The 15,422-nt window shown below is 44.8% G+C and overlaps 1 protein-coding gene and 1 long non-coding RNA gene across 3 annotated transcripts in view; one reads left to right on the top strand and one right to left on the bottom strand.

Moving 5' to 3' along the window:
- Window positions 1-4,637: 4,637 nt before the first annotated feature.
- On the bottom strand, window positions 4,638-15,029 carry LOC146172648 (TNF receptor-associated factor 6-like). The gene is made up of 2 exons (XM_084585621.1): window positions 14,626-15,029; window positions 4,638-6,023 (listed from the first exon to the last, which is right to left on the bottom strand). The coding sequence occupies exons 1-2, from the start codon at window positions 14,998-15,000 to the stop codon at window positions 4,917-4,919; spliced, it is 1,482 nt and encodes a 493-aa protein (XP_084441747.1). The 5' UTR covers window positions 15,001-15,029; the 3' UTR covers window positions 4,638-4,916.
- The window catches only part of LOC146172647 (uncharacterized), a 138,923-nt gene continuing 138,329 nt past the window's right edge, over window positions 14,829-15,422 (top strand). For both annotated transcript variants that reach the window (XR_014702374.1, XR_014702373.1), the window contains exon 1: window positions 14,829-14,940. This is a non-coding gene — a long non-coding RNA (uncharacterized LOC146172647). The remainder of the gene's footprint in view (window positions 14,941-15,422) is intronic.

The raw sequence follows: 15,422 nt of genomic DNA, 5'->3' as shown, positions 1-15,422 counted from the left end.
AGACGTACTAGCGCGGACATATACCGGACGCCTCCCGCGCAACCGCAGTGTTCACATCTCGCCCCTGCTCTCAAAGGTGGACAGCTCATCATACGTCCACCGAATTGAATCCAAGCGTTGTTGTGCCGGTCATGGGCTGCCGATTCCACCCCCTCAACGCGCTCTTTAACGCATCCCGTTGTTTTTCCAGCAAGTTGCTTTCTTTTGTTCTTACAATTAGCTTTAATGTTTCTTGAGCTAAAAACATCTTAGCAAATTGTTTGTTATGCTGTGTGGACGTATTTTGCACGTGTAACATAAACTATGGGCCATGAAGGAGATTAATCATGCACCCATCCGTTTGTTCTTGTGCCGTCTTCTAGGAAGAGCAGGTGCATTATACTTCCAAAGTATTATCTTGTAAAAATCGCTTGCAACACCTTCCGTTTAAAGCTAATTTGTTATCTGCGGCTCACGCGTGTCGTAACATAACAGTTTTATTTGGCGATGCATTTTGAAACCGTTTTGTGAAGGCTGTCTACCGCGCGCTGTATATGAACGATGCATGCGCCTTGGCCGGTTCGCAAGCGCTTGTTTTACTTTAGGCTTAGCTTGTCGTTTCTAAATCACTTTTGTTCGTGAACTATAGTAATCTTTATTATCTGCTGCGAACAACCGCATGCATATGCCTTATAAGTTTTCTGGTTACGCGCAGAATGATCTGACCAATGCCGCGCCTATTTTTTGTTCGGTTTGTGCATGCGCAAACCACCGGGAAAAGCTTAGTATTCCCCGTTGCGCTAGATGCCCCCAAAAATATATCGAGTGATTTCAGCCACTCGTGTCTATTTTTACACTGTTTCAGGTTGCTCCAGGCTTTACCTTGATATCGTTCTTGCTACTCTTTGTAATATGATGCACTTCATAATGTGACCCAGTATTCTTTCTATGCAGTTAAAAGTATAATCAAGAAAAAATAAACTTTTGTATAGCACCAATGCCTCTTACTCTGCGAGAGTGAGAAAAGCGGCTCAATAACAGTTACAATAAGTTACAATGGCAACAGCCATGATCGCATTGCTCCGAGCCTTGCTCAGGTCCTCCGAGGAGCTTGGCGGTATTTCCAGTAAAAAGATAGAGATTTCATTACGTCTGTATTTACGTCATGCTTAGAAATGAAATATTAAAGCCTTTGCACTTCCCTTTGGGTGATGAAGTTGAATATTTTAATAGCCAAATGTAAATCGGTTTCGAAAGCATTGCTATCCAAACCGAAACCGAGACAGAGCTAAAGAACGAGCTCGGACTCCACAAGAGCACACCCTAGGCAGTTAGCAACAGCGCGTTTCACAGGCTTGGAATGAGCTGAAAGGAGCTGCACGAAAGGAGCTGCTGCCTTATTCCTCGGCTCATTCAAAGGCTGCTAAACACGCTGTTGCTAACTGCCTCGGGTCTGCTCTTGTGAAGTCGTGTGAGCATACTATGCAGGCGAGCTTTGAAAAGCACGTGGATCGATGGCTATGGCGGGGTTCCCAAGCTCGGTAATCGTTAGCGTTGCTGAAGCCCTCCTAAGGAAAATCAAACGTGCAATGTTCAAAAAGTCGTGCGAGCCAAGAAAGTAAAGCGTAAAACCAGAAGTGGTACCCCACAGAGTTGCGCAAAATGTTAAAAAGGTGGCAAATCGACATGGCGTGCCTGTCGTATTTTCCGCTCCACGAAAGCTGGCACAATTACGCGCGCGCATTGCGAGCGATGAAAAGGGAGCTTGTAGCAAAAAACATGGCAAGCAGCACGTGAAGTGCTGCACAGGAGTGAGAGAGAGAGAGAGAGAGAGAGAGAGAGAGAGAGAGAGAGAGAGAGAGAGAGAGAGAGAGAGAGAGAGAGAGAGAGAGGTTAACCAGGAAAGCTTCCGGTTTGCTACCCTGCACTGGGGAAGGGGAATGAGGAGTTTAAAGGAGAAAGATAGAAGAGAATGATAGGAAAGGTAAGGCGGCGAGGAGCACAGTCACAGTTTCTCAATCAAGTTTGTGTCTCTCATAAAACACAAGTGCTTTGAAGGCTTTGCCGTTAGACGCCTTCTGTGGCCATGGGCCGAGGATTTTCTCCTCTGTGAAAGGACGGCTGTCAAGATGGTCCAGAGCCGAACGCAGCGCATATCTTTCGCTTGAAAAAGCAGGGCACTCGCAAAGGAGATGCTGTGTGGTCTCTTCGCAGCCGCATCTTTCACAGTTAGGGCTATCCGCCATTCTCATCACATAAGCGTATTTTTTGGTGAATGCAACACCGAGCCACATACGGCACGTCAGTGTTGTTTCGCGCCGCCCTTTGTTAGGGGGAACACGAAGGCGCAGCCCAGGGTCTAGTTCCCTGAGGCGTCGATTGGAAAATTCTCCTTTGTTGCTGCACAGGAGTGTATGAGATACCACTGACCTGCGGAATATAGCCTATGTGGGCCAAACGGGACGCTGCGTGAATGATCGTGCAGCTGAACATGCACGATCGCAAAAAGAACCAGGAGGTGCACATCTTTCACAGCATTGTGCAAATTGCTTCGTGTGCAACCGAGCGGCAGAACATGCGCCGGAAAAAAAAAAAAAGATGTGTGCATTGCAAGATATGTGAACCACGGCTTCACAAGATAAAGATTCTAGGCAGAAGTCTTGGGTCGTTTCACATAAGAGAGAAAAAATGTGTGTGAGTGATACGTCGGTTCGCCTTTTCAAGAGCGAGGTTGCATATATTTAATGGTTTGTTTGATGCGTCATGTTGTTCATGCGCATGCCTTAAAATTTCTTTATATTTGCTGCCTTGGCAGTGAATAAAGATATGAAGTTAGTGCTCGTCCTGCGTCGTTTTCTCCTGTATTTGTCACTTCTTAGCGCTATTGTTTTCATCCTCGAACAGCGAATGTATTTTCCGTATTTATATAATTCAGCATTTAGTGTGGGTAATCTTTGTAAAATGCTGAATGGCGAATTCCGCTGGCTAAAACAGAATTTCCTAAAGTATATCATTTATTTTCTGGGTTTTATTGCTTATACCAAAGCGAATTGTATCAGGTTTTAAATTCATGCTGCTCGCAGATGTCACAAACAGATGTCACAGACGCTATAAAGAGGAATCGAGATGGCACGACATTGGTTTGGTTTGGTTTGTAGGATTTAACGTCCCAAAGCGACTCAGGCTATGAGAGACGCCGTAGTGGAGGACTCCGGAAATTTCGACCACCTGGGGTTCTTTAACGTGCACTGACATCGCACAGCACACGGACGCCTAGCTTTTCGCCTTCATCGAAAAGCGACCCTAAACGGTGCATGTAACGAACGGTTACATCGCAACTTTGGCGTCAAATCAAGTTGTATTTTTGATGGCACTCTGCGGTGACACTTTCTGTACATTTCACGCTATTCCTATTAAGGTCTTCGCCACAAAAATGATCATGAGGTAGTTCTTCAAAGTTGTTATTCTTTGGGAAGCAACCGACGCAAGGCATTCAATACGAAGCTAACTGCGAGACGATACGCGGGTACAGCAGCTTACTAATGCAGACAGGCAGGGAAAACGGCGCGCGGCCACATGTGTCTCTGGCTCGAAAAACCATTATCTGAAGGCCTACATAACTTCACTCGTCCAAAGGACGCCGTTTGCGAGGTTGCTGTGATTTCCCTCATGGGTAAGATTTGCTTGTAAGATACATATATTATGGTGAGGCTACCAAAAAAGAATATGTAAAATAATATGCCTCTGCCCGTGCCACTAGGTATAACGGGCTGCTTGTAAGATACAGCAGATATAAAAGCGCAGGTGAGCTTATCAGACTTCAAGGAAAGTTGCACAGATTAACTGCAAACACGTCTTTTGCAGAAAGGGCTCCGCCGGGGTGGTTCAGTAGTTGGAGCGCTCGACTGCTGAACTGAAGGACTCGGGATCGAGTCATTTCTGAAACTCGGCGTATCTCATAGCTGAAGTCATAACCGAAGGCAAACTTAAATCCTACGAACCAAACTTATTTTGAAGCGAAAAGCTTCACTACGCGGGTCAGAGATGAGCTTCGCGCGAGCCGAACTGGTGAGTTATGCGCATGCGCGGAGGCGGACTGGTGAGTTATGCGCATGCGCGGAGCCATACTGGTGCGTTATGCGCATGCGCGGAGCCTTAATGGTGCGTTATGCGCATGCGCGGAGCCGAACTGGAGAGTTATGCGCATGCGTGGAGCCGAACTGGTGCGTTATGCGCATGCGCGGAGCCAGACCGGTGAGTCATGCGCATGCGCGGACTACGCTTGCAATTAAGTAACCAAGTCTACGCTTATAGATAAACAATGTACAATGCCAGCTAAGCTACGAAGTATAACCATGACGTCAAACCAAGCATAAAAAAAAAGCTTTTCGCTTGTATATCCAGGCTTAACCAGAGCTAAGCCACTGCCTAAATTTTTTTAGAAAAAATCCGTATTGACTGCTCTTACTCCTAACCTTGAGTATAGCTTTGATGTATTTCTTTTTACGGCAACAAAATTACCGCTTCTTGTAATATGTGTGTTGATAGAATCAGAAGCGTTATGCTTATCCTGGAAATAGAGATTTGATTGCGGGCTTATGTCACAAATGAACGATTTTTTTTATATAGAAATCAAATAACCGGGGCGTAATCAAATCGACAGTTACTGCACATAGTTTTATTTTATTTTTTTGAAAACGCCCAAGAAAACGCACAGCTTTTGCAGTGTGAGCAAATATTGCAATTTTTATTGAAGCACATTTACTTGACATGTCGCAGTTTCCAATGGTACGAAATGAACAGAACTACAACTATTTTTAGATACATTTCTAACATTCTTACTTCAATATCATTAAACTAGAAAGAAATGGAGTTGCACTAGCATCTATATATGCGCGCAATTTCAACGGGGCCGCCGGTCCGTGCTCAAGTGTGGCTTAGGACAGCATATCCAACTTTATAACAAGTTGGTCGTTAAATACGTATCCGTCAGTGGCGAGTTGTTCGAAGTTTAAAGAGGAGAAACTGTAATAAGGCGGGTTACTTGATCCTACTGGCCTTTGATTAGCCACGTTAGGTTGAGACGGTTTAATTTCCAGCACACGCTCCGCAAGCCATTCTGGATGAATGAAATTCATCCTCAACTTGTGCTGGAAAGGCCACTGAACGACGTCGTCCATGGCGCCTTTGTGCAGTGTGTACTTTCCCTGTAGCGTCGGGAATAACACGGCTTTATCGAGCCGTATTCCAGGAGTCATGCAGTAGCCGCGAATATAGACCATCTCGAAGTCGTAATCAGCCCGTGATTTCTCGATAACAGTGCTGCGAAGCGCCGCTACCCCTTTAACAAGAAACTCGCACTGCGTCACTTGTATTAGGCTGTCTATAGGCACAATTGGAACGGATTCCATTGCAGCTTCAGCACTTTCACTAAGCTCAGCTTTGACTTCTTCTATGCTACCCGCAATCTGTGACAACTGGTCTCGAGTTCCGTTGAAATTATCTTCCACTGTATATTGCACAGTGGTTATATTTTCCAAACAAATGTTAAGTGTATCGTTGCATGCGGCGAAACATTCTTTGAGCTCCGTGTTTGACGACGCTATATTACGTACGTTTTTCATGAAGGCTTCTTGGATCTGTCTAGTCAGAAGTCCTAGTTCTCGCACCAGTGTCTCCCTCAGTATGTTGATGCCGTCAGAAATTTCGTTTGACTTGTCACCATGTGTGGGGATATCGACAGCAGCTGGCCTGAGATGTGCTTTAATTTCGTGCGCCTGTCTTTCAAATGCTCCTCGGAGAGAAGTCAGAGACGCTGCTTCATCCACGTGGCCCGGCGGAGCTCCACGCTTTTTGGATGCGAGAGGCATCGAAGCGTTGCAAGAGCACGACCTGAGATGCGCGCACAGTTCCTTGCAGAGGACAGGATCCGAGCACTTGGGACAAGGCACACTGTGGTATTCACATTGCCGCAGGAAATGATGTACGATGCCTGAAGCAGAAGTCGTATGTTGGCAGCCACTTGGTTCGTTCCAGCACTTGACCTGCAGTGACATCAATTGCATAAAAGTCGTGACCATGGGCCGACATATACTAACTTATGATGATTGACTTTAATTGGGTAATGTGAACTGCAGATAACATTCGATAATAACTTCTCGACTGTGAACCAGCGGAGGCAGTGTGATCTCTCTTCCCGCGAACTCATGTACTGAAATTGCACAGCCAAAGTAACATTTGCACTCAGAAGTAGCAGGTTTTATATTCGTGTTGTTTAGTGAACCTGTTTTGTGCACCGTGCTCATAACAATATAAAGCATCAACAAAAATTTTGAAAAAAAAAAGTGAAGCATACTTTTAGTCTATGCATCTGCAATGGGGTAGAACAAAAAAAAAAAAAAACAGTTGACTTACATATCGGAAAAAAGTTCAAATGTCGCCGATATGCCTAGCAAAAGGTGCGAGATGACACCATTGCGCACTACAAAACATGACAACGTGAATAAACGTGAACGGACTTCACCGCCGCCTTTCCTGCTTGTCGTTAGCTCCCACCTGCTCATCATACGATTGGCTACAATTGCCTGCTTTGGTCCTGAACATACGGTCATACACTGTAAAACACGTGTGTGAAATTACAGGTATATTTAAAGAAAATATCTTTCCCCGTACAGGCAATATCTGTACTACTTCATTGACCGAAACACGTTCACGGAAAAAAAAAAAAATAACACTAATTTTCTGTTTTCCAGCCGAAATCTTGATTGGAAGGTAAACAATTCAATATATTTTGTCGTCTGTTCTATTTTCTACCGCAAACTAATTTTTACTTGAATAGTAGGTAAATGCTGAATAGAAACAGAAATGGTATGGCAACCCCGAAGGCTCTCTACGACGATCGGCTGCGTAACAATTTCGATTCGAAAGAAGGTAACTATAGTGACCCCACATTGAGATCCGTTTTTGGTTGGCTTCCTTTTACAGTGGTATCTGTTATACATTTTTCCACTTGCCTCTTTTCGGTGGCTAGACAACGGCTTATATACTATAATGGAAAATGAAATTCCTTTAAACTGCTGTTGCGCGGCCAACTTTACGGGTGCCATCGTGTATTATCAGCGCCGAGAGATATTTGCGAGATGGAGCTAGCAACGCTTTCGCCTTAAAAACAGTGTTCATTGAAGAACTTGGCACTTAGCGCAAATTTATTGTTGTTACAGGCAGAAAAACATGTGAAATGAAAGACGAGTAAAAACGATATATTTGCAAAATTCTTTTAAATGCGGCAGAAAAAAAAAAACGAAAAAAAAACAGAAAACGCAGTTTAGTAGAAAATTTCTGTCAATTTCCAAAAAATCTATCAGTTGTAAACAGAAAAAACTGCAAAATCACAGAAAAATTTTAAAACAGAAAACATAGCAGAACAGCTGCCAGAAAATGTCTATTTTTCAACAAAACATTTTTACAGTGTTTATTCGCAACCCATTCGCTTTCGACGCAGCGCAGTTTTTCACACAATTACGAACTCTCAATTGCAGTAAGCATCAGTATACGTCTTCAAGACACGTCACTCAGTCAAAGAGCACAATTCATTATCTAGGTCTCCTTCCAGCACTCTCTGAACCAACGAGCCTTTGTGGCATATAAATGTTGAGAGCGCCTCGCAAGCAGAGAACCTCGTTTCTATCTGAATTCTCGCGCTAATTAACGCCCATTAGTTTGACATTTTGATTTGCTTATGCTACAGGTATCAGATTTTGTTCCATATGGAGCTTTACTCTAACTTTTTTCTAACGTTCCTTGGATAATTTGAACAACAAAATATCCCTTGAGGAAGGACGGCGGGTTTTCTACGACACGGAGCCCTCAAGCTATCGCGATCACTATTTAATCCAGAGAGAAATAAAATGCGCATTATACCAAGAAAGTGTCCCTGCAACTGGCTAAATATGGCTCTCGAAAAAGCAGCCACTCTTAAAAGCACTTTACAAATACAAATAATTTTATTTAGCATCAACACTGATTACACAGTACGCTAAAGAATATCAAAACAAAGCATTGAATGCCGGATTAACAATTACTTCAACGCTGTTTCCAAGATAAAAAAAAAAGTATTCTGCAATAGTCCCACCTTGCGCAGCCATGCGAATGAGGCAAGTCTTGATGCCTTCGAGGCACTAGAGGCAAAGTGATGGTCGACTCTCGAAGCGCGTGGGACAAAAAGTACGGTGTAGTATGAAGAACGGTTGAGGCGCAGTATTAAAGGTGCAATTAGAAATTCTTCACTAAAACTAAAGAATGCGCCCAAGCAAAAGGTATTGCAGCAATCCGCCCGCAGCGCAAATATGTTCAGGCTAGCTTCATTAGATACCTTTAGCAGACCGTGCTGCGGTCCGCGTTACTGGAGTTGCGGGATTCTTTCCACCGGCAGTGCTCCCGCACTGATTGGTCCCGACGCGGTAAGTATGCGCTAAACTAACCCTGGAGGCCAGCTGCAACGCGTCAGGACCAATGAAGCGCGGTCGCACTGCCTGTGGGAGGGATCCCCCAACCTCAGTAACTCAGACCACAGCAAGCAACACGGTCTGCTAAAGGTGTCTATTATAGTCGGTTAATACTGAACTCTGCAGTAACTGCCACGCACAATTTCTGCGTGAGAGAAAGTAATGCGCTGTTTACTCTTTCATGCTTGTATAAATACAAACCTGACCATCGAAACAAGTTATAATGACAAGAACTTTGATGTATTTGGACTTATTAGGCGCCGTCAAATATCAAGAACATTTCGCAGAGTGATACACATTCCGCGTACCACTGCGCATATAAACAGCAGTTCTTTTTTTTTTTAACATGTCGGCGATTGATCGAAAATGATGCTCCCTCTGTGCCCCCATTAAGGGTTTTTTTTTGCACTGAACTCCTGCAATGTCGGGAGCATTATCGACAGGAACGCGAGTGCGCGCGGCAAACAGCCTCGAAACCAACATGGGGCGATTCGGGGTGGTCAATGTAGGAAAGAAAGTGGAAAAGGGGGCTGCGGTTCCGATAACTGTTGGCGCCCCACTACAAGTAGCTGATATTACGTGTCACCGGCCGCTTGCCATAATGAGGCTGATTTATGACACAAAGCAAGCAGTGTTGTCCGTATTCTGCGCAAAAAATCGCTGTTAACCATTCTGTGCATTTTTTTTTTAATGTGTGCGGAGCGGTCAGGCCAGATTCTGTGTTACTGGAACGCAAACTGCACTGAATATTTTCAGGCCAGCGGCCTTTCGCATGACAAGTCCCACATATCACGAAAACGTTAGAATCTATGATGAACAAGTTATAAAAAGTAATTTTTGTTTTTGGCAAGCAAGGCACAGGGATTTGCTCGTATGTAGGCGGTGTGGACTGAGCCTTGATACCCCTTACTACTTATTTGATACAGCCAATTACTGCCACTTGGTAGTGAGTACATGTCACATGAAATAGCATATCAAAATAAACTAGAATAAATGCGAGTGAGTGGTAGCCAGACAATGGTAAAGTAAACAAAATCGTAAACAATAGGAGCACAACAGTGCAGAATGCATACAAAGCAAAGGAACTGTTAACACATAATAGCTCACATTACAAAGTCTCACGGCAGATGTAAATGATTCAGATATAGATAATAAATGATACTGCCACGTGCCTAGCGCCGCGCGACAGCCGTGCTTGGTGCCGACGACGACGAAGCGGTTGTTGGCACGAGCGGCGCGCTGGTGCTGGACTCTGTGATCGGAACTACAAGCCGACCTTATTCTCGGGTCCTCGGCTACGTGTACCTTCACGGCTCCCTGTGACTTGAGTCGTGACAATATAAATGAATGAGATATAAATGATATAGTTATCGGAATGAACGAGAAGAGATAAGCATTTGTTTTAGTTTGTGGTACATACCACAATAGTTTTACCGTGCTTGCTTCATGTTTTCCTTGTTTTGTTAAAACTAAAGTACATGTCGGGTGTAAGTTTTTTTTTATTCACAATGTTAAAGAAAAGTTTGTAAGCAATAGTTTTCGCCGACATTCGAGTGTTGGGAGGCCGGATCGTATTCTGAGATCAGAGACAGAGGCTTGTCTACTATAAACATAAATGAATCCAAGAGCTTATTTTTTGTACACTTTCGATGTATTTTATGTCGGTCTTCGGGGGGCGATCCCATAACACATCAGTGTACTACACGAGAAACCGTCTAATCAGCGTCGAGTAGGCAGTCAGTTTAGTTACACCGATGCAATGTTTCAAGCGGTGTTTAAGCGCAGTCGCTTTAACCGCACCGTAATGATGTATTACACATGTGTACTCCAAGTCAGTTTGGAATCAATTACTACGCCTGTAAATATTTAAACTTATCCCGTTTAACTTCGGCATTTATCTGATATGTATAAATTAACGGCGTTTTCTTCCGTGTTATCAACGTTATTGTGCATTTGGATGCATTTAAATTCATTCGCCAAGAACGACACCAATTATTTAGTGTTGTTAGGCAATCATGTATAGCAGCCTGGTCATGTGGTGAATGGATGTTATGATAAGAAATGCGGTCGTCTGCGAAGAAACGGCAACTTACCGGAGAAACAAAGCTCAAATCAATTAGATAACAAAAAAAAAAGAGGACAGAGATTCAAAGGTACTTTCTCGGTAAGGGCAAGATGATGAAACTGAGTCTCCTGTACAAACATACTATGTTCGATTGGACGAATAAGATTCAAGCCAGAAGAGAATTCGTTCATTTGTCAGCACACAGTGTAGCTTTAATCCATTGTGACTATCGAAAGCTTTCTGGATAAAGGCATGTCTATTTGCCCGTCCCGGTCCAGCGTTGCCGTGACCTCATTAGTAACGAGTAACAGCTGTTTAATTGTAGAAAAGCCAGGTTGAAATCCGTGTTGTCTTGCAGAAAAGAAACTATTGTTTTCAAGAAATGAAGTGTTGGAAAATGAAATGCTCCATCACTTTACTAGCTGTACACAGAAGTGAAATGGCCTGTAATTAGTGATACTAAGCACATTTCCGTACTTATTAATGAGAATCACATTTGCTGCTTTCCAGTCATTATGACTGTTTTACGCTTTCGTTAAATATTATACACAGGTACTTCGCGCACCAATCCGCATACCTAAAAAGAAAATTATTCGATATATTATCTGGGCCAGCAGATTTCACTAGGTACACGTTTAGTAGGGACGAAAGAATTCTTTCCTTTGGCGATGAGGTTCGGAAGTTCGTTGCCACCGCCTGAACATTCTAGGCTATGATCATCATCACCGTGCAGCTATACGCAAGTAAAATACTCGTTGAACGCTTCAGCGATATTCTGACTATCAGTTGTCTCGTTTTCATTCAATCTAACTTTGATGACTGGGTTTTTTCTCTTTGTAGTAAGCATCCGAAACTTCCTTGAAGCGTTAGTAAAGAAGCGGTGCAACTTGACATTATAAAGATAATACTAGGTTAGCTATTTTTTCCCCTTAGTTCGGTATGTATTGGCGGTAGTGGAGTAAGACTAACATGCAACCGCAGGTCGTTAACATTAAATATGCCACTTCCTGATTTTTGAAGGAAACTAGAAATTTTGTTCTAGGTAATCAAGCAGTTTAATCGGAAGTCTTCCTGAAATGAAGTCCCAGAATTGTGTGCCCGGAGAGCGTATTATTTCTTCTGTTTAATTACATTTAAAGACAACCGCTTCGTGGTCAGATATGCCTGGCAAAACGTCTACAGTAAACCCTAAATCGGAGACTGCTTCAGCGGTAACAAGGCCGAGAATGGTTGTCGAGCTCGAAGAACACATGTCGATGTACGTACGACCTGATTCAGGTTAAAAGAAAATGCCGTTTCGAGCAATAGTTTTGAATGCTGACAAGAACACAGTAACACAGAACAAGAACACAGTCTAACACAGAGATCGTCCCAGTTTATCGTGGGTTGAAGTCGCCGCTCAGGATTACGCGAGTGCGGCTTCATATTATGTGCGCGTGAAGGAAATCGTGCTGCGATTCGAAAATAAAGATATCTGCATTCGGTAGACTACACCGATTAGAAGATTACACTGCGAGGACCGTACAAGAATCCAAACCATTTCAGCACAGGAAAAGTGAGGAACTCTTTTCTAATTGTGGCTGCGACACCGCCCCCTCTCGGCCTACGGTCGTGACGAATGATATCGTATGAGCAGATAATGGCGTCCGCATCAGGAACGGCATCGTGAAGCTAAGTTTCAGTCAGAAGCGCGATGTCAAGGTCATAGATAAGAAGGCTTGCAAGGTCGGCTGTCTTATTAATCGTAAAGCAGCACGAGTGTGAGTGAGTGAGTGAAAAACTTTATTAAGCTCTAGATTGGCTTGTCTTCTGCGGTTTTCAGATGGCTTCGTCCATCTTCTAAGACAAAGGTCGGTTGCCCTTAGTCCAGGGCTCCGCTGGATGTTGCTGCCAGTTGTGCTCGCCGAATCAGACCTTCTTGGTCGACTCGGCGATCGCTGGAGAGCACTCCCTCCCATTGCTCCGCACTCGGGTTTGTTATAACGGGTACCACGCTTATCCTCTGGCATGCCCACGTTATGTGGTACAGCGTGGGCGGTTCTTGGCACCAAGGGCATTTGTCAGTGTACTGTGTGGGATACATTTTGTTGAGTACGTGTAGGTTCGGGTACGAGCCCGTTTTGCAGTTGCCTCCACGCGACTGAGTCCTCTCTGTAAACACAAGGCGAATAGGAATAGGAGACGACACGAGCGCTGTCTAACAACTGTGTCTCGCCCTGCTTTATGATGATTCCATTCCAACTCGCCCAGTTTTCTGTGCTCGTGAGTCTTATTCACAACGCTCCTGACGTTGATATTTAGCATATAAAGTACACCATGGCTGCCTGCGCCTCGTAGTCATGTCTGTTTGAGTGCCTAATGATGTCGCAAGTGTCTTGGAGTAAGGGAGAAGAGGTCTTCGCATTGTCAATGAAAGGTTGCATGCAGTGCAGTTCGCTGCCTTGACAAGCTGTCAGCTGAAGACCTTCGACGGAATAGTCCAAACATATGGGCATGGAAGCCTCCAAAGTAATAATGAGCATATATGTAAGAATGCTAATAAGAATGGCCCGCACAAGAGGCGACCTTCTGCCACGTCGATGGACCAAGACTTACGAATTTTATGGCAGCCAGTGTGAATTCATTTCAAAGAGCGAAGAACATGCACAGTACTGCAGACCTGAAAAATGTGACAGCACGGTACGGTGAAGGCTAAGAAAAGCCGCTGGGAAGTCGCGTCGCATCTGAGAAGCCCCTTCTCACACTATCGATCGCCGCAGCTGATGGGTGGAGGACAGAAGATATATTACCCGATGATTTTCTGGAGCCACAGGGACCAGCGAAAAATTGTGGCGCATGTAGAACACACGCTTCTATTCACAGAGCATCAACGATGTGGCTACAAGCGGACGTACGTCAGTATAAACGTGTGGACGGCTATTTTGCGTGACGGCCCAAGTCCCTTTGAATAAATCTGTCGCGTTTACGGGCGCTGCGTGTTGCACATTGCTGGAACACGGGATGTTTCCATATTCGTTGAATGGTCCACGTCTGGACTCTCTCTTCCAGCAGTGCCCCGCCGTGGTGGCTCGGTGTTTAGGACGCTCGGCTACCGAATCCAAGGGGATCGAGTCCCGCGACGGCCGTTTTTCGTTTGAGGTGAAAAGCAAGGCGCCCGAGTGCTGTGAGATGTCAGTGCACGTTCAAGAACCCCAGGCGTTCTACATTTCCGGAGCCCTCCACTACGGTCACAGCCTGAGTCGCTTTGGGGCGTGAAACCGTACAAACCAAACCTCTTCCACTAGCACTTGTTTAATGCGCATATAGCAAAGCTAGGTCTTGGCACGCTTTTCAGATGAACGAGGGGTCATGCGCTTTTGGGTGCGCCCGAAGAGGGCAAATATGAATACCACAGAACGTGTTTAGGTACGCATGAAGCGCTACCTTTCCAAGTTGCCCTTGGACATGGAGGTTCTCTACGGATCTGTCAGAAAAGTGGAGGCCGTCATTTAAGCCGATGAAGCCATGACCCGTTATCTGCAGCAGGATTATGCCGATATAACGTAAGTTTTTGTGCATCCAGGTTCTGTTACCATTGCGAAAGGACCTAAATAAGGTTCTTTCAACCAACTTATGCGTGTAGCTTAATTATCTCAGTTTACGAGAACCTGGATATAGCATAATAAGCGTAAATGTAATACTCTGCTTGCCTGCGCGTGAACGCTATTGCAGGCGCTGCAATACCAAGCTGGTGTCATCAACAGATGTATTCTGCTCAGAACTTTAGGGAACACAATACCGTTCTCTGCATGCTATAACCGCATCGTCGCTGATATAACGGTCGGTGACATCAGCTGCCGTTTCGTAGCAACGTTATCCAGGCGGAAAAATGCCAAGAGTTAGCGGGAAAAGGTGGCGCCCATTTTAAGGTAATGGCCGCAGCAACATCGTCCTACTTCGGTTTCGTGTTCCTACTCACATCGCTCACTGCAGTACTTTTCTTTTAGCGGATGTGAAATGCGTACACGTGCATCCAACTCAAGTGCAGGTAAGTGTAATCGAAAACAAGTAGAAACAGACTTTTTCACCGCCGCTTACCCTCATTCTCAGTAGTTCATCAGCAGAAAAATTCGTGATGGTGGCGTCATCTTCCTCGTAGGTGCAGTCGTCGAACGGACAGACGTGGAAGCACCCGCGTTCGCATTGCTTGTAGCAGGACTCACACAGAACGTGCGTGCAGGGCAGCGACGCGGTCCTCTTTCGCACCAGTCCACAGACGCTGCATACTCGGTTGGCTGGAATAGGACTAAGGAAAGTCACGGGGATCCAATCTAACCCTGGCGAGAACCCGACCACCTTGTAGCGGTGGCTTGCAGAAGGCATCGTTCCCCGTATACGTTCGCTGTGCATCGGGTAAGGCTTTTTTTTCCGCCCCGAAAAGTGCGATCTTATCTTGCTAGTTGGTGTTGTCATGGCTACAGTTGTGACTGCATGAGCTGTTGCCCGTCGCAAGCGGCACCGTGAGGAGGGAAATGACATGAACAAAAATGTGCTGCCAATAATATGTGATGGCACGCCGCCGCGTTGAGTAGGAAGTGACAGCAACGCTTTTTTTGTGAACCTGTAGGTGATAATTCGTAAACAAGGCATTACAACGTGATTGTCCGTCGGTAAGGAAAAGAAAGAACACACGACTCTCTGCCGTCGTTTTTAAACGATAACAACGTAGTCAATTATGATGAACGCGGTGTGAGAAGGATTATGCCGGCTGTATTGGATGTATATATGATTCAACTTTTAGCGTTGGCAAGTTTCATATTGTGCTGGATGGCAAATTGAAATTACTAAAGCAGAATTTCATGAGGCGTTATCCTTTCCCTTCCGGACTCTGTTGC

The sequence above is a fragment of the Amblyomma maculatum genome, chromosome 11 (genome assembly GCF_055883805.1).
Source record: "Amblyomma maculatum isolate TAMU_Amacu chromosome 11, ASM5588380v1, whole genome shotgun sequence".
Taxonomy (NCBI): Eukaryota; Metazoa; Arthropoda; class Arachnida; order Ixodida; family Ixodidae; genus Amblyomma; species Amblyomma maculatum.
Note: the sequence above shows the minus strand (reverse complement) of the source record. Positions and strands in the feature narration are given on the sequence as shown.